General features: G+C 41.7%; 2 protein-coding genes across 5 annotated transcripts in view; one reads left to right on the top strand and one right to left on the bottom strand.

Moving 5' to 3' along the window:
• LOC131196716 (myosin-10-like) overlaps window positions 1-6618 on the bottom strand; it is an 82767-nt gene extending 76149 nt beyond the window's left edge. For all 4 annotated transcript variants that reach the window (XM_058179902.1, XM_058179904.1, XM_058179903.1 and 1 more), the window contains exon 1: window positions 6520-6618. The gene's annotated coding sequence lies outside the window, so the exon portion shown is untranslated. The remainder of the gene's footprint in view (window positions 1-6519) is intronic.
• A 5357-nt stretch (window positions 6619-11975) lies between these two features.
• Window positions 11976-19368, top strand: part of IZUMO2 (IZUMO family member 2) — a 31695-nt gene continuing 24302 nt past the window's right edge. The window contains exons 1-2 of the mRNA XM_058182581.1: window positions 11976-11982; window positions 15281-15517. Of these exons, the coding sequence (XP_058038564.1) occupies window positions 11976-11982; window positions 15281-15517 (244 nt within the window). The remainder of the gene's footprint in view (window positions 11983-15280; window positions 15518-19368) is intronic.

Below are 19368 nucleotides of genomic sequence, written 5' to 3'. Positions count from 1 at the left end.
GCCCAATCGAGTGGCACTAACAAACCTGGCACTAACAAACCAGCAGTGCTCTATTTGGTTCATTAATTTGATGGGCATTCTCAGGGTGAGGCCATTAAGTGGTGGCAAATAATTGCCTCAAATCCTCTTGGGGAATTAATGGAGGAGTCCCTTGCTTGACAATACTCACTAGAAATCAGATTTATTTAAAAAAGGAAAGACGATTCCACTAGTGAGCAGTGAGAGAAATGGAAGGAACTATGGGACCTAATGCTCTTTGAATGCTTTGATACTACAGCTCCTATAATCCCTTGCCATTGGCCATGTTGGCTGAGGCTGACAGGAAGTGAAATCTAAACTGCTGGATGACCTATGGTTCATAACGAACTCTGGATTTGAATCAGTGGTGGGTTTCACCTACCTTTGCTACGGCTTCACTTATGCGTGTGCTACTTATATGCATGCGCAGAGCGTATTTGATGATGTCTGGGTGGGTGGGCGGCGCCTCCCACCACCGCTGCTACCTGTTCACCCAAACTGGTAGCAACCCACCACTGATTTGAACCCATGCCAATGAAACTATGTGCAGATGTGCTGATCAACATATTTTCCTGTAAATGTACCCTCATTATTGCTGTCCAACAGTCCTGGAAAGGCTGATCAATGCAAACACCTACTCTCTAGCCTGCCCCCTGCAAGCTGCTTGTCAATGCCCCACTACAGTCAATGGTGCCCTAAGACTGGCAGTGCCCGCAATGGAATCACAAGAATGCCCTTGAAAAACCCACAACCCAGCTGGCACTGGCAAACGCAGCAACCTGATCAGCAAGGATAGCTTCAAGCCCTTGCCTTCCAGGCACCAAATGGACAAAGTGAAAAATGCAGATGGGCGGTCTTGGACGAAGGAGAAGGAAATGAGAGAGAGAGAGAGAGAGAGAGAGAGGGAAGGGGATATAATAAATCTTTGGGATATTTGCATTATACTGAAAAACACAGAGCTCTTAGGCCTAAGGAGCTGATCTAGCCTGCATCTTCCAAAAGGAAGCCACAAGGTTTGGCACCATGCCCAGGGGTAATTGGTTCCAAATGCGTCTCCTTCTGGGGTGTGGTGTGGGTAAAAAGGCAAAAAACACAGATCTGGGCAGAGGTGCCAGTTGAAATATCACATCTTCAAAGCTGGTTGAACACGAGGAGTCAGAAGGGAGTGGTGCTCAGTATTCAAACAGAGAGGTTGGGTGCCAGGACTGCTGAGTTCTCTTGGCCAGAAGAAGATGGTAGGAGATCAAAAGTTGAAAGGACGGACTTGAGTGGGTTAAGAACAGGAACCGACATCTTGGGGACTGAAGCTTTGCTATAATTGTTAGTTCAGATAACCGCAGGACTTTGTTTTGCTTGGGATGACTGGAATATTTTTTGGCGGGGGCTGCCTCTCCTATTGCCTTAACCTCTAGAAGGTGGTGGCCTGAATTGCACACTCAGCTTGCTCGATTAGAGCTCATCTGGGTTAAGAATCATCTTCCTCTGTTTTTCATCTGTCCAAACTTCTTGTTTCAACAGTCCCCCCCTTGACCCCCGATGAGCGGATGCAACAAATCTCAGAGCAATCCATCTCACAGCTAACACACACCATTCCCATATGAACTTAGGAGCAACATCTGAGGAGTCTCTTCTTGGACCTAGGACAGTAGCTCCCCTCACGCAGCAGGAGCTCAAGGACTTCCACAGTTGTCTTACCTCCATCAACCCAAGAGGTATCCTGTATGATTCCATCCTTTACCATTGACCAAGTACTGTAAATATTACATGTTTAAACTTGGTGAACAAGACAGACTGAGGTTGTCATTAAGAAAAATAAGCGAGTATTCCCCTTTGATAAGGTGGGGTGTCAATTCCATCAACAACACTATGAAATGTCTGGGACCACTCCCTCCCCCAACCTATTTAGCCATGGCAGGAAGCAACTGCCATGAAGCAAGCAAGAACCCAAGGCATCCCACTTTCCCCACCACATTTGACTGGCACAAACAACTGCTTTTGTCAGTTGCAAATAACCAGGAACATTCGTTGAGTTCAAAGAACAGAAGATTGTATTATTGCTACCTATAAAGAAAAATCCGGTCAACTAATGGTCAAAGTTAAATTGGCACTAGATAAGGGTCAACAGAATTCACAGGAGGTGGACTTGGGTCTCTTGTGTCTGTGCAATTATTCCAAACATATGACACATTTAACTCCACCTTCCAGCTCAGCCTGCTCATCTCCTACCATATCAACACTCTTGACTTGTTCCCCATTTGGACTACAACCCCACACACACCTTTTAAGGCTAAAGAAAGACAACCAGGAGAATTATTATCATTATGGTAGCTATCACTCTCCCAGGTCCAAAGGTAGCACCAATGACAAAACATATTTGCATTTGATGTAGGATAGATGCCTGGGAAAGAGATAGGGAGTTTAATCCTTCCTTACGTTTTGCTCCAGCATATCAAATAATCTGTCACTCCACATAAGGCCACAATCCTGATTTTCTTGAACCTTATAGCCTATTCTTTTTTTCTTTATCTTTTAGATGAAGGCAAAAGAGAGAGAGAGATGAAAGACAAATACAATAAGAACAGCTGTGCATTTTCATACTGCAGTACAATTATTTCACTTTCAAATTATTTGCTTGGAAACAAACAAAGTGTGCCTAAGAATAACTAAGTTATTCCATGGTTCTGTTCCTATAATATAGCTGCCACCATAGAAAGTACCAAACCTCCATTCAATAATTAAGCGGCAAACTCACATTTCCATTTCAAAAATACACATTTAGCCAGTCTCAGAGGAATTATCTTCCATCTTTATGGCCACAAACAGGTACATGACACCTGGCTCCTCAGGTGTGACCATTTCAACACATCGAAATCTAATTAAGGCAGTGAGATTAAATTGTATACTCAAGTCAAGCTGCTGATTCTGCTACAAATGAAGTCAACGAACACTTTTAGAAACCTTATGAATGCATATCAGGCCTATAAAATGGGACTAATTTGATCCTCCATGCCAGTCCAAAACCAGACAGGCCCCACAATATATTCTTTGTAGAGACGACACATATTCAATTTCCTTAAAGCAATATCTCCATCATATATTTACCAGAGACATGCAGTTCTTTCTTTCTTTCTTTCTTTCTTTCTTTCTTTCTTTTTCTTTCTTTCTTTCTTTCTTTCATTCTTCCTCTTTCCTTCCTCCCTCCCTCCCTCCCTCAGTTATCAGTAATCTGAAGTTAGAAAGGCTGCCTTATTTGTGGACAGGAGGATGTTATCTGTAGCAGTATTTTTTACCATCCCTGTGCTGAGGATGATGGGAACCATCTGAGGGAAGCACTCATTGAAGAAAACTAAATTAGAGGATTATAGTAGCAAGGGGTTGTTCCTTATAGATGGGGCTTTAGGACTTCTTAAAAAGCAAACAAAGAGGAGAAAATGACAAGAGGGTTTTGAACTTGGGATTGTGCAATACACAATGTAATACTCACTGAATGCATTAAGGCACGGGGTTTCAAACTTATTCAGGCTGTGGAAAGTGTTTTTTTTTAATGTGATTCTTGAGAGCTCCCCCCCCTCCCTAAAAGATAAAATTCTAATTATTATAAACTGGCTGACTTTCATTGATTTCCCCCCCCCCTCATGGAACTTCAGAGAGTTCTAGGATTCCATACAATGTTTGGGAAAACTGCTTTAGAACAAGGAGACAAACAGAACCAACTTTTGGAAAGTAAGTGGCTGGGCGCCAGGTCTTGGGAATACTCGAAGGCTCTCTAAACTGACAGTCACTATCTTTATAGCTATCACAGTCATAGGCTGAAATAACAAACCCAACTCAAAAGTGTGTCACTGGCTGCGAGGACCTGTGTGTGTGTGTGTGTGTGTGTGTGTGAAGTTTATGTCTGAGCCTGCCCACATGGCTCCTGAGTTTTTCCCTAGGGGTTACCACAAGCCTGCTAATTGTTTTCCCAGGCAGTTCATACAGAGTCTCAACGGCCCTAATGCTTTCTTTCAGGATCTCTGTCCCATCCAGGAGGGGTGGGAGGTGGGGCAGGGAGCAGGCTGCTTTCATGGCACTCGCATGCCGGTTGCTGCTATAAATATCAATTGCCGACAACGTACAACTTAACTATTTGCTACTCAAGTCCAGCATAAACAAGGCCTATAGGAAAAACCCTTGAGAAACGAAGAAAATCAACTAGCTCTCTTCTCAAGTGCCACGTTCAACCAGATTATTTACAACCCACTTCAGAAGAAGGGGGGGGGGAAATCACTCTTCTAGCCCATTACCTAACCCACAGAGGAAAAAAACCCTAAATCAGCATATTTCTTCTTAAAGTGGCTGGTTCTTTCACCTTTCCCATAAAATATCTGCCAGCATCTCCGGCCACAGAAACATTAAAAAACACATGCATTCCCCATTAAAAGTAGAATATTCCGTTCTTTCAAATATGTGGAACCGAACAGCCAGCAAATGTCTCAGACAGCACTTAAATCTGATTTGAATAGCAAATATAAAGGAAAATAAATATGCTACAAAATTAGTTTTAGTAAGTTTCTACTTTAGCATTTCTATTATTTTAAAAAAACCTAATTTTAGAGAGGGTGCTTAATGATCACAAACTTCAAATATCCAAGCACTGTTAAATTTAACCTTTTGCATATTCTCATCCCGTTTCCTTTTAAGGTCCAGCACAGAGTTCAAGAGTTTCCACTTTTTTGTTTTTCCATTTACAGAAATTACCTCTAGTTCATAACAGAACTCTAGGCCACATAAAGTATTTCTCTTTAAGGGCCAGTGGACACTTTATTTTCTTTCTAACAAACTAACATTGCTACCCACCTTTGGAATTCTCCATTCTGTTGACATAGCAAGTTCCAAATGCTAAACATTCCAAGATCTGATTTGTTCATTTTGGTGGACAGTCAAATAAAATACCTAATTGGCTTAATTAAATTCAGACTTTTTCCCAGCTGCTTTAAATTAGAGGTTAGACACATGCAGAAAACCTCAAAACCTCAATTTAAGAATGTCGCCTCTCTCATTCTGGAAAAATACAACTACATTCCTGGAATAGCTGGTATTATTTTGAGAACAACACAGAGAAATTCCAACTGCTTTGTTTTAAATCCAAAGAATGTGTGCACCCATACTTTGATGACTCGTCCATGGGTAGTCTCCTTATTACATGCCTGAACATGGCAGATAAATATATGTAGAAAGTGCATGCAATGTCATGAGATGGGGGGATGGGGTGGGGGAATGTTGCAAAGAATAGCAGAATAAAGTCTCTGAAACCCAGAAGCCTATCTTAAGCTACTTGGGTCTCCAGTTAGGCCAAGCCGTTTCTTGACATAAGTCCTGCAATATGGATAATATAACAGCAGCTGTAATACATTCTCCTTTGTCATTTCCAAATGCCTCCAAATGAAGTCCCCATTCAGTGATGCCAATTCACTTTATGCCAACATCTCTTCTCATTAAACAAGCTTCATAATTAGACACAATGACCCACTCAGGAAACAAAACAAACAAAAAACTTTATAAAAAAAGGCATGGCCTCATAAAGGCTCTGGCAAGCACAATGATTTCTACCCCTTCAAAGCAGTGGCATTTTTATACTACAGAGTCACCGGCTGAACTAAGAGAAAGGAATGTCTATCCATAAGAAGCAAAAGCTCAGAAGGAAATTTAAGCAGGGATGGAGGAAGGCGAGAGCTTGCTCAGAAAGGACTCTGCAGAAATTTGGCAGCCAGGAAAGGCATAATGAAGTCTTCCTCAACCATGTATTCTCCTCCCTCCCCCCCACCCATGCTTTTCCATAATCTTCAGCTAACATGGAAGCTGCAGTCTGAAACGTCTAGAGGATATCAGGTTGGGAGAGTTAAGGATGATGAGATGCATATATTTAGAGAGAATATCTGGTTGGGGGAAACTGACAGATGAATAGTGGATATAAGCAGGTAGCAGAGCCACAGAGGAAAAGGAATTAAAGGCACACATTGGTGAACAAAAGCTAGGCATTTAGCTAGACAAATGAGGGCAAAGAAAAGCAGGGCCCCAATTTCACCATCAGGGGCCACATAAGCGTGACTGGATACAAGCTGACTGGTCTTTTCTCACTCAGTCCATTTTCAGGTAAGGTGGATGGGAAAATCTACAAGCAATTTGGATTTCCCTTTTTTAATTAGGGGAAGCAATAGAAAATCATCTGTGCTGATTTCTCTACCCCGTGCAAGCTAAATGCCATCTTTTCTGCCCTCTGAGGGATTTAATTAAGCTCACCCCAATTAACTGAAAAGGACACACCTCTGCACAATCCATCAGCAATTTAGCCTTTCATACGGTAAAGGCAGATTTTGCGGACCCAGAGACTCCCTTCTCGCCCTTTCTGCAGACTCGCCAGATTCAAGGCGGGGGGAACCAAAAGGCAGCTATACAGAAAATTTATTTATTTATTTTTTAACAAAAAAAGGAGGAGAAAATAACGAATAAGCTTTACGGTACCTTAGCAGATTGCCGAGCGCTATCCCGATGCCTCCAAGGCCCAGCCGCAACTGAGCTGCCAATGGCTAGGGGGAGGAGTCCGGCTGATGTAACCCCGCCCACCCCGACCAATCGGAGAGGAGAGGGTGTGGCCGCAATGCTGCTCTGAGGGGGGAATCTTTGACTGCAAAAAGAGAGGCTTGAAAGGGCAGACACGCACACCCCTTTGGAGGGAGGGAGGGCTTGACTGACAGACGAGTTCACCAACCACAGGAAGCAGAGCGGAGGGGGCCCTTTGAGAAGCTGAATGGGCTTCTTTATGTGGAAACAGTTCGGGGAGAGGGCGGGAGGGGGAAGGGGAAGGATGAATGAGGTCTATTGTCTACTGGGGGGGGGACTAGGATGACGTCAGAGGCTAGACCCTCAGGGGAAGAGGGGGGGGAAAAGCAAACCAAGAGTTATGCATTCTCTCCTTTCCAGTCCTAGCTCTCCATCAGGACCCTCCCTCCCCCCGATCATCCCCTTCCTTCATTCAATGGCAGGATTAGAGATTCCCAAACTTCGTACTTTGGAGGGAAAAAACCAAAAACTAGCTGCGCAAGAATGACATCATCCAAGGCTACCTGGAAGCGCCTTTCAGATTGCAGAGGAGTCTGCTCGTTGCAACTCTGTACGAGTGCTGCCGTAGCTTCTCTTACTCGCTGATTGGCTTCTCTTACCAAAATGGGCTGTCATTCCATGTCATGATGCTTTTGACTTTTTTTTTAAGTCTGTCTCCCAGACTCAAGCTAGTAGAAAAACTGAGTCCAGGTGAGACTTCCTATTTCAGCATCTAGGTTGGGTTCATGAAACAACCTCTCTGCGCTAATAGGTTGGATATGTGTGATCCAATATGTTGTGGGAAACCCAGAGGTAAAGTGTTGTGGGAATAAAACTGTCATGACTCTGTTTTGGTTATGGGACATAACATTCTGTGAAGGTATTTTTATTTATTTTTTAGCTTTTAGTTTGGCAATTTGAGTGAATGCAGTCACAGTCTCTCATAGTCCCAGGACTCCTTCTGATCAGGAATCATGTGCCAGTTTGACAATTTGCTCAAAAATAAAGCACATTAAAAGTCCAGAAATATGCCACACAAACAAACCAGATGGAGATACCATTGGAGGCCACCATTTCTGATCCCAATCATCAGTGAGACCCCCTCCAACTACACTGTGGATGCTGAACTGGCTGAACACAATTCAGGTCCTGGTTTCACAATTTGTTGGTCTTTAATTTCTTGGATTCAGGCTATCTACAGGATCCAAGTAGAATCTGCCTATCCAGTTCTGTCAGCTCAAGAAGACTTGATGTGGGGTCCTCTTCTGGAAAAGTTAAAGAGTCAGGACCTCCAAGCAGGCTTCTTATAAGAATGATACCTCTCTCTGAAACACGCTACTCTTCAAAATTCAAAATCCAGAATTTTAATATTCTGGAAAGCCAGAATATTGGTCTGGCTTTCTTGTATTTAAATTGGGAGATCTTTGTGGTATGGCACCATCAATTTTTAGTTTAATTGTAATTTTAATGGCTGTTAATTTAAATAATGTTTAATTTGAGATATTATCACTTCATTGTTTTCTAATGCACAGTATTTGCCAGAGTTACTGGAAAGAGCAAGTTTGGTCTAGTGGTTAAGGCACCAGGCTAGAAGCAAGGAGACTGTGAATTCTAGTCCCGCCTTAGGCATGAACGCCATTTGAGTGAGCTTGGGCCAGTCACTCTCTCGGCCCAACCTTCCTCAAGGGCTCTTAAGCAAACATCAGTACCACAGGATTGTTTTTCTTAAGAATTGGACAGGAATCAGCTGACATTTCCCACAAGGCAGGGCTGTGAGAAGTACAGTTTTTCTACCACTATCCCATTGTTTGCATCTCTAAGTGAATTGCAGGCAAGAGTGGAGCTGTGAAATGCTGCACATGAAGAGGATAGCAAAACGATGACATAGATGTGTTGATGTCATCACACAAATGCCAATCTTACATACCTGTGTCTCCGGGTCGGATGCAGATATGTAAATTGTGGTATGATCTATTCAAAGACATGTTACCATTTGGCTTACCCTGCACCCAACTCAGATGAAAGGTCGAGTTTATAAGTGGCATCACTACTCTTGGTCTTTGTTCAAATACCCATCTGGATAGAATAGAATAGAATAGAATAGAATAGAATAGAATAGAATAGAATAGAATAGAATAGAATAGAATAGAATTTTATTGGCCAAGTGTGATTGGACACACAAGGAATTTGTCTTGGTGCATATGCTCTCAGTGTACATAAAAGAAAAGATACGTTCATCAAGGTACAGGATGTGCAGGAAATAGCAAATGCTGCCAAAAATCTAACTTTGGTACTCTAAGTCTTAAATCAATTTGAGAGAGATTAATTGAGGCACGCATGCATGCAAAAAACAAGGTGATGGGAACAAGCCAGTGGTGGGTTGCCTCTGGTTCGGACCGGTTCACAAGAATCAGTAGTAAAACTGGCGGGAGGCTCCACCCACCGACCCGGACATCATCAGGAAGTTTCTGCGCATGCGCAGAAGCGTGCACGTGGGTGCGAGCGAAGCAAGGGTACAGGTGCAGTCCCGTTGCGAACCAGTAGTAAAGGTAAGTAGACCCCCCCCAGAACAAACCTTCACACACTCTCCTACACACATACATGCTGACATAATGTCAGATATATCTGAAATAGAGTGTGATGCATAAAGCTTATGGTGCAATAAATCTGTGAGTCTTAAAATCTGACAGACCAGATTTTTTTTCTTCCTTCCTTTCATTCTCCCTTTTGCCAGCCCTATTCTGCCCTCTCGTGGTAGATGAATGTCCATCATACCAAGGTCACGCTGGCAGTGATGCAGCAAAAGTCTACAGGAGATGAGCAAACAGAACCATCATCAATGAAATTAGCTGGAGCAAGGCCGAGAGGAAAGGTTCCCCATGCTACTTTTAGAGATTGAAGTGACTCAACAAATTGGCCTGTGATCGTTTTCCCATCCAGAGTGGTGAGGTACTCTTGCTATATTTGTATGTGTTGATGCTGCATTCAACATTTGTGAGCAAAAAAAGGAAAGTAGAAACTTTCTCAGGCCTCAAAAGAGGAGGATGCAGTCAACATGTCAAAGGAAAGAAGATGAGTTACATCTTACAAAATGTACAATATGAACTGTTCTTGGAGTAAACAAGATGTTAAGCTCTAGGAAGAGACATTTCATCCCTTAAAAGTTCATTTAGGTCTTCCCTAGGAAAAACTGCTATAATTCATCCAATTCTCTTTTCTTTGCTCTCTTTAACTCCTGAAACTTCATCCATAACTAAATCAAGCCTGGAAATATAATACAAAACAATACAATACAATACAATACAATACAATACAATACAATACAATACAATACAATACAATACAATACAATACAATACAATACAATACAATATAATATAATATAATATAATATAATATAATGAAGGGACCTTGGAGGCCTTCTAGTCCAACCCCCTGCCCAGGCAGGAAACCCTACACCATCTCAGTCAGATGGTTATCCAACATGTTCTTAAAAATTTCCAGTATTGGAGCATTCACAACTTCTGCAGGCAAGTCATTCCACTTATTAATTGTTCTAACTGTCAGGAAATTTCTCCTTAGTTCTAAGTTGCTTCTCTCCTTGATCAGTTTCCACCCATTGCTTCTTGTTCTACCCTCAGGTGCTTTGGAGAACAGCCCGACTCCCTCTTCTTTGTGGCAACCCCTGAGATATTGGAACACTGATATCATGTCTCCCCTAGTCCTTCTTTTTATTAAACTAGACATACCGAGTTCCTGCAACCGTTCTTCATATGTTTTAGCCTCCAGTCCCCTAATCATCTTTGTTGCTCTTCTCTGCACTCTTTCTAGAGTCTCAACATCTTTTTTACATCGTGGCGACCAAAACTGGATGCAATATTCCAAGTGTGGCCTTACCAAGGCATTATAAAGTGGCACTAACACTTCACGTGATCTTGATTCTATCCCTCTGTTTATGCAGCCCAGAACTGTGTTGGCTTTTTTAGCAGCTGCTGCACACTGCTGGCTCATATCTAAATGGTTATCCACTAGGACTCCAAGATCCCTCTCACAGGTACTACTATTGAGCAAGGTACCACATATACGGTACCTGTGCATTTTGGTTTTTTTGCCTAAATGTAGAACCTTACTTTTTTCACTGTTGAATTTCATTTTGTTAGATAGCGCCCAATGTTCAAGTCTGTCAAGATCTTTCTGTAACTTGAGCCTATCTTCTGGAGTTTTGGCTATTCCTGCCAACTTGGTGTCATCTGCAAATTTGATGAGTTCCCCATCTATCCCCTCGTCCAAGTCATTGATGAAGATGTTGAAGAGTACTGGGCCTAAAACAGAGCCTTGGGGTACTCCACTGCATACTTCCCTCCATGTGGATGTAGTTCCGTTGAGGACTACACGTTGAGTGCGGTTGGTCAGCCAGTTACGAATCCATCTGGTGGTGGTGCTGCCTAACCCACATTTTTCTACTTTATCTAGTAGTAGGTTATGGTCTACTTTATCAAATGCTTTACAGAAATCCAAGTAGAGTAGAGTAAAGACTAATGTAGCATAGGCCTCAAGGAGACTTGACTAAAACAATGATTATATCAGAGAATTCAAAAAGACAAACATGTCCAATATGACTGAGAAAAATGTATTTTTGTTCCCTCTCTCTCTCTCTCTCTCTCTCTCTCTCACACACACACACACACACACACACACACACACACACAATATTTCCCAAAATATTGTGTTTCTCTGGAACAGAAGAAAATAAGAAATCCATATAACTTTTAGCCTTGTATGTCAGACAGTCTTAATTGTAATTCTGTACTCAATCTTAACTAAAAGGCTAAAAAGCCTTGTGGCTGTGATTAAGATTTGAATTGCTTTGACCTGACGGTAGTACTTAGTAACTTATTAAAATGCATTCCATAGTATTAATGTAAAATTTATTTGCATTTCCTATTTAAGAGAAGAAATAATTGCCCTGAGTAAGAATTCTATATTGCTAGTCCCAATCTCTAATAAAATTTATTTATTTGATTTTGGCACTATTCAACTTCAAACTGACTCTGGGCAAGCTACAACATAAAGAAAACAAGATAGAACTACAACAAGGAAATAAAATACAATAAAGTAAATAAACGTGATGGAAAATGCAGACATCCAACAAAACATATACAACATATGTCAAACACATGTCAAACAAGAGCTTTCCGCCACCTTACCCCAAGGCCTGGGAGAGCAGCCAGGTCTTTAAAGTTACTGGAATGTCGTCAGGCTGGGAGCCATCTGGATTTCAAGAGGACCTCATTCTAGAAGATGGAAAGATGACACTGTTTAATCAAAGGGACCTGGAGAATACCCACTCTGTTGATTCATAGTGGCTAGGAGAAACCATGAGAGGTAGGTGGTCCCTCAAATAACTGGACCATATTTCGTGTAGGATTTTATAGTTGATAATCAGCACTCAAAGGTGCTTTTTCAAAAGGCAATTGGACTGTTTTTTCCTGAGGAAGACGAAGACGTTTCGCTTCTCATCCAAGAAGCTTCATCGATTCTGGCTCATCCAAGAAGTCAGGCCAGAACCGATGAAGCTTCTTGAATGAGTAGTGAAATCCAAATTTTTTCACTATCAGTTCTGTGGGCGTGGTGCGGCTTGATGGGTGTGGCTTGGTGGGCGTGGCAGGGGACGGATACTGCAAAATCTCCATTCCCACCCCATTTTGGGGCCAGCCAGAGGTGGTATTTGCCGGTTCTCCGAACTGCTCAAAATTTCCACTACCGCTTCTTCAGAAACTGTCAGAACCTGATAGATTTCACCCCTGAGCGAAACATCTTCTTTCTCAGAAAACGAACAGTCCAGTTACTTTTTGAAAAAAGCACCTTTGAGACGTCTATGACCTGGATGACTAAAAATTTCCACAGACATTTGATAACCAGCATCTTGAATCACATCTATAAATTTACCCACTAGCAACCAGTGCAATTCATAAAGTTAGGAGTGTCAAGTGGGCATTCTGAGACAAGCCCGCCATTGCTCATTCCACTGCATTCTGAACCAGTTAAAATTTCTCAGTGGTTTTCAAGAGTAGTCCATTGTAGAGAATTATTTATTAATCAGGCCATGGCTTAGGACAGTGTGTGTGAACCTTGCTAGTTTCTTTGCAGTTGGGCAGTATCTACAGCTGGTGATTGTAGCTTTCAGAGAGGCCTTTATACAGTTTTTACACAAGAGTCACAATTTCTGATATAATGCATAAGGGTGCACTAATTACATAACATAACATAACATCAGAGTTGGAAGGGACCTTGGAGGCCTTCTAGTCCAACCCCCTGCCCAGGCAGGAAACCCTACACCATCTCAGTCAGATGGTTATCCAACATTTTCTTAAAAATTTCCAGTGTTGGAGCATTCACAACTTCTGAAGGCAAGTCGTTCCACTTATTAATTGTTCTAACTGTCAGGAAATTTCTCCTTAGTTCTAAGTTGCTTCTTTCTTTGATCAGTTTCCACCCATTGCTTCTTGTTCTACCCTCAGGTGCTTTGGAGAACAGCCCGACTCCCTCTTCTTTGTGGCAGCCCCTGAGATATTGGAACACAGCTATCATGTCTCCCCTAGTCCTTCTTTTTGTTAAACTAGACATGCCCAGTTCCTGCAACCGTTCTTCATATGTTTTATCCTCCAGTCCCCTAATCATCTTTGTTGCTCTTCTCTGCACTCTTTCTAGAGTCTCAACATCTTTTTTACATCGTGGCGACCAAAACTGGATGCAATATTCCAAGTGTGGCCTTACCAAGGCATTATAAAGTGGTACTAGCACTTTAAGCACATAAGCAGAATGTTAATACAGGGAGATGCAAAGCAAATATCTACTGTTTAACTAATGGTGAATAATGTCAGTGTTTATCCTAAAGGTGTGTAGTCAGGTAATCAACGTGACTTGTGGTTTACATAGCAAATGTCAGTTTCTGAGTTATTTTTGAGTCTGAGAACAATCAATTAATCCAGTGCACTTGCAAAATAAGACATCAATACATTCCAGCAAATATTTCCACCACATTTGGGTTAAAATACCTCTTAGATTAGAACAATAGAGCTGGAAGAATTATGTGAATTATGATGAAGTGCTGTTCTATTCCAGCAATCAACATATTTTCTTACAAAATATGTTAGACTCAGCTGCCTATATATTTTTCTCTACTCCTGCCTATTGAGGAATTTGGGTGGTGTTGTAAGAACAATTTTGGAGCATCTGAAGCAGAAAAGGCTTGTCTACACATGCAAGTAAGATTACATAGTCAATTTCACACAAACAATTTCAAAATCCACACTGGCTAATTCATATTTGGCCATTTACACATTTCTAAGCAAGTGGAAAATCCCCTAAAGTTTAGCTTTGAATATCCATATAACAACATTTCTAAAGAAACTTTTAAATGTGGAGCCCAGCTCCAAAAGTTCCCTTCCTCCGTCTTCAATTATAAATTATAAATTTGAGAGCAAGGATTGCGATACTTTTAATCTCTGCAAGGTGTTTTAAAAGCTTTTATAATTATAAATATTAGCTTAGCAGTGGAGGAAAAATAATACAAGGGCTTAATAGATATTAAAAATGAATAACCTCTTTGTTTATAAAATATGACTGGGAAAACATGTAGCTGCTTTCCTGTTCAATACCTTCCAAACTTATTGGGACTATAACATCCAAGATTCTTTAACAAGGCCATGCTGTCAGGGAATTCTGGGAGTTGCAGTCCCAGAACATCTGGAGAGCATCAGTGCAGTGAGCTTATATACAGATGGAAGAAGCTGATCTAAACTGGGAGCTGATATACAGCTGCTAGGCTTTTTCTCTGAAGAAGAATGTAAAGATAGTCTTTGACTTACAACAGTTCATTTACTGACGGTTTGAAGTTACAATGGCACTGAAAAAAGTGATGTATGACCATTTTTTACACTTATAATTGTTGCAGGATTCCCATGGTCACATGATTTACATTGGGCTGCTTGACAGTTAATTCATATTTATGACGGTTGCAGGTCCTGGGGAAACCAGATTCACTTAACAACCATGTTACTAATTTAAGAACTGCAATCATTCACTTAACAAATGTGACGAGAGAAGTCGCAAAATGGGGCAAAATTCATTTAACAAATTTCTCACTAAACAGCATAAATTTGAGGCTCAATTGTGGTCTTAAGTCGAGGACTACCTGTATTTGTTTAGTGACTATTCAAAGTTACGATGTCACTGAAAAAAAGTGACTTACAACTGGTCCTCACGCTTACAACCATCTCAGAATCTCCATGGTCATGCGATCAAAATTCAGGTACCTGGCAACGGGCATATATTTACAATAGTTGCAGCATCCCGAGGTCTCGTGATCACCCCTTGTTTGCTTCTTTTCCTTCTAACAAACAAAGCCAATGGGGGAAGCTGGTTTTGCTGAACACCTGTGTGTTTCACTTAACAACCATGGCAAAAGAGGTTATAAAATTGGGCTTGGCTTACTTAACAACTGCCTTGCTTAGCAACGGAAATTCTTGTCCCAACTGTGGTGGTAAGTCAAGGATTATCTGTATTAGCTAATTGCCCAAGCAGAATCTTATGATTCAGATGATAATATTCTGCTTATGCCATTCTGATGTCACGATCAGTAGAACTTTGCGATTCTCCGATTCCTTTTGCTCATGTTTAGTGATGCTGCTCCTAGGATTTTCTTCATTGCTTTTCCTGGTATGGGTTCCCACCAGAAGCTGGGCCTGCTTACAATGTGACCCAGAATATAAGAGCAATATAGCTAAACTCCGGACTGACATTGTTCCCAAAAAGATCCGGGACACTCGCTTGAAGACACTCGCTGAAATCCTACTCAGAGGCCTTGAGGGGAATTTTTTTGTGCATTATGCCACTAGCCAGTTTTCGGGATTGGCAGGTACAACTCTGTAATCCTTTGCCTACAGATGAGCCCTGACCTCTGGGCCTTTGTTCATTTAAAGCTGGTGTCCAACCTTAGCAACTTTAAGACTTGCGGACTTCAACTCCCAGAATTCCCCAGCCAGCGATTGCTGAATTCTGGGAGTTGAAGTCCACAAGTCTTAAAGTTGCCAAGGTTGGACGTCCCTGATTTAAAGGCTGTATGAAGAACTGTCTCTTGTCTATTATATCCACCCAGCTCACCAGGATGGGAAGGCAGGGTAGGTTGCGGGTCCTATCAATTAGAAATGTACATCTGGTGGGATCACAAAAAAGGACTTTTTCAGTGGTGGCCCCTTCTCTACGGAACATCATTCCTTCTGAGGTATGGCTGGCCCCCTACTCTGTGGCTTTTCTGAAAGGTCTAAAAACATGCTTTGGTCAGCAGTCCTGGGGACCACAAATAGAGATGGAGCTGATTAAATGGCTGTTTTGATTGTGTTGTTGCTGGTGAGGGTGGGGTTTAATTAGATTTTTATTATACCTTTTATTTTTTTTAAAAAAATGTAAGCAGCTTAGCAGCACCCTAGATGTAAGTTGGGCCCCTATATAAACTTGTTAAATAAATAAAATGAATGCAGAGCCCTTTTGCTTCCATACAGCAATGATTAAAACATATTTCTGTGCATTGATATGGTTTGCAGCCAGGAAATTTCGTTCAGCCTGCCCACCCTCTTTCAGCAGATCATGAATTGAAACACAGGTTGTGAATTGCTTTATGAAATAATAATAATAATAATAATAATAATAATAATAATAATAATAATAATAATAATAATAATAATAATAATAATAATATTTTAATTTGTATACCGCCCTTCTCCCGAAGGACTCAGGGCGGTGCATAGTCAGAATAAAATACAAAAAGAACAGTACATATAATATTAAGAACAACCCCTTAAAAAACTTATTCAATTGGCCAAAAATTTAAAATACAATAACACCCTATAAAATTTACAAAAATTTAAAACCCATAAAAGCAAATTAAAAATTTTAAAATCAAGCCAGTCCAGCTAGACGGAATAAATAGGTTTTAAGTTCGCGGCGAAAGGTCCGAAGGTCGGATAGTTGACGAAGTCCAGGGGGAAGTTCGTTCCAAAGGGTAGGAGCCCCCACAGAGAAGGCCCTCCCCCTGGGGGCCGCCAGTCGACATTGCTTGGCTGACGGCACCCTAAGGAGTCCCTCTCTGTGAGAACGCACCGGTCGCTGGGAGATAGAAGATGGCAGTAGACAGTCCCGTAAATATCCTGGTCCTAAGCCATGGAGTGCTTTGAAGGTAGTCACCAATACCTTGAAGCGCACCCGGAAGACAACAGGCAGCCAGTGCAGTCTGCGCAGGATGGGTGTTACATGGGAGCTTCGAACCGCTCCCTCTATCACCCGCGCAGCTGCATTCTGGACTAACTGGAGTCTCCGGGTGCTCTTCAAGGGGAGCCCCATGTAGAGAGCATTGCAATAGTCCAAGCGAGAGGTCACGAGAGCATGAGTGACCGTGCATAGGGCATCCCGGTCCAGGAAGGGGCGCAACTGGTGAATCAGGTGAACCTGATAAAAAGCTCTCCTGGAGACGGTCGTCAAATGGTCTTCGAAAGACAACCGCCCATCCAGGAGAACGCCCAAGTTGCGCACCCTTTCCATCAGGGCCAATGACTCGCCCCAAACAGTCAGCCGCGGCTGCAGCTGACTGTACCGGGGTGCCGGCATCCACAGCCACTCTGTCTTGGAGGGATTAAGCTTGAGCCTGTTCCTCCCCATCCAGACCCGTACAGCTTCCAGACACCGGGACAGTACTTCGATAGCTTCATTGGAGTGGCCTGGGGTGGAAAAGTACAGCTGCATATCATCAGCGTACAGTTGGTATCTCACCCCAAAACCACTGATGATCTCGCCCAGTGGCTTCATATAGATGTTGAACAGGAGAGGCGAGAGAATCGATCCCTGCTGCACCCCACACATGAGGCGCCTCGGGGTCGATCTCTGCCCCCCTGTCAACACCGTCTGCGTCCGGTCAGAGAGGTAGGAGGAGAACCACTGATAAACAGTGCCTCCCGCCCCCAAACCCTCCAACCGGCACAGCAAGATACCATGGTCGATGTTATCGAAAGCTGCTGAGAGATCTAATAGGACCAGGGCAGAGGAGTAACCCTTATCCCTGGCCCTCCAGAGATCATCCACCAACGCGACCAAAGCCGTCTCCGTACTGTATCCGGGCCGGAAGCCGGACTGGAACGGGTCTAGATAGACGGCTTCATCCAGGTACTGGGGTAATTGACATAGTACATGGTGCTCATGGGGGCTAGTGGCTAGTGGCATCACTGCTGATATATAGTATGTTCCCACCTACACTATGTATACAGGTAGTCCTCCACATACAACAATTCATCTAGTGACTGTTTGAAGTTGCAATGGCACTGATAAAAGTGACTCATTATCATTTTTCACACTTACGACCTTTGCAGCATCCTCAAAGTCATGTGATCAAAGTTCAGATGCTTGGCAACTGACTCATATTTATGACTGTTGCCGTGTCCCCGGTTCATGCTATCCCCTTTTGCGACTTTCTGACAAGCAAAGTCAATGGGGAAGCCAGATTCACTTAACCACTGTGTTACTAAGTTAACAACCGCAATAATTCATTTAACAACTATGGTAAGAACAGTCATAAAATGGGACAAAACTCACTTAACAACTGTCTTGCTTAACAGTGGAAATTTTGGGGTTGAATTGTGATCATAAGTCGAGAACTACCTGTATTTGTACTATCTTAAAAACAATAACACTGCCAGGACTGAACTAAACCCCAAATTTCCACTTCTATCATCACATCTTCATCTTTTTTTTCTGTTTCTTAGTTTTTCCCATCCCATCCCTTCTAAAAATAAGATCAGGAACAGGAGTGGAGGGAGTAGAAACCAAGACTTCATTCCTTCATTCATGATGCTGCGTTTTGAGAGTTTCTGCCCATAAATCTGCACCTAGTGACTCATCCCTGGAAATAGAGCTAGTTAGAAGAATTGCTTCTAAATATTATTAATATTAAATTACTATTTATTGTTCAATATATTATTTTTCTTCCTGAATGGTCTGATTTCTCCTAGACTGCATCACTGCAAGAGTCTTCCCCCACATTAAAAAATAAATAAACCTGCCATTATGTTAGTATTTCATAGTCATCTCCCTCCCTCCTTATAAATATAAAGTTTCAACATCTTACATTAAAATACAAATTAACATAAACAGAAAAGAGAAAGAAATGACAAAACCCATGAAAAGTGCCAAAAGGAAAAAAATACATCTGACAAATATAATAAAGTTTCTTTGTACAGAGATATTAACAATATTAGAAACTGGGAGACAGTGAGTTCTAGTTTTGCCTTAAGCATGAAAGACAGTTGGGTGACTTTGGACCAGTCATTCTGTCTCAGCCCAACCCACCTGATAAGGTTGTCTTGGGGAAAATAGGTAGAAGAAGGAGTATTCTGTATATTTGCTACCTTGAGTTACTTATAAAGTAATAAAGGTAGGGTAGAAATCAAATAAATAAATAAATACAACCACCTCTCTTAATTTTAAAGAAGTTAACACCCTCACAGATTTTTTAAAAAATTGCTGTAGCATGTTGAATGAATCTTTTATTACAACCAAGGGCCAGAGAGAGATAATATAAATGAAAACAGCTAAAAAAAATAATTAAAGTAGAATAATACAGGCAAAAAATAATTAAAGTAGAATAATACAGGCAATTGTAATGGTTGATATAAAAAGTACAGTATATTACAACGCAAGAGACTGTTCATCAACCAGTGTCTA

The sequence above is a fragment of the Ahaetulla prasina genome, chromosome 4 (assembly GCF_028640845.1).
Source record: "Ahaetulla prasina isolate Xishuangbanna chromosome 4, ASM2864084v1, whole genome shotgun sequence".
Classification (NCBI taxonomy): domain Eukaryota; kingdom Metazoa; phylum Chordata; class Lepidosauria; order Squamata; family Colubridae; genus Ahaetulla; species Ahaetulla prasina.
The sequence above is the reverse complement of the archived record's forward strand: the minus strand, read 5'-3'. Positions and strand labels throughout refer to the sequence as shown.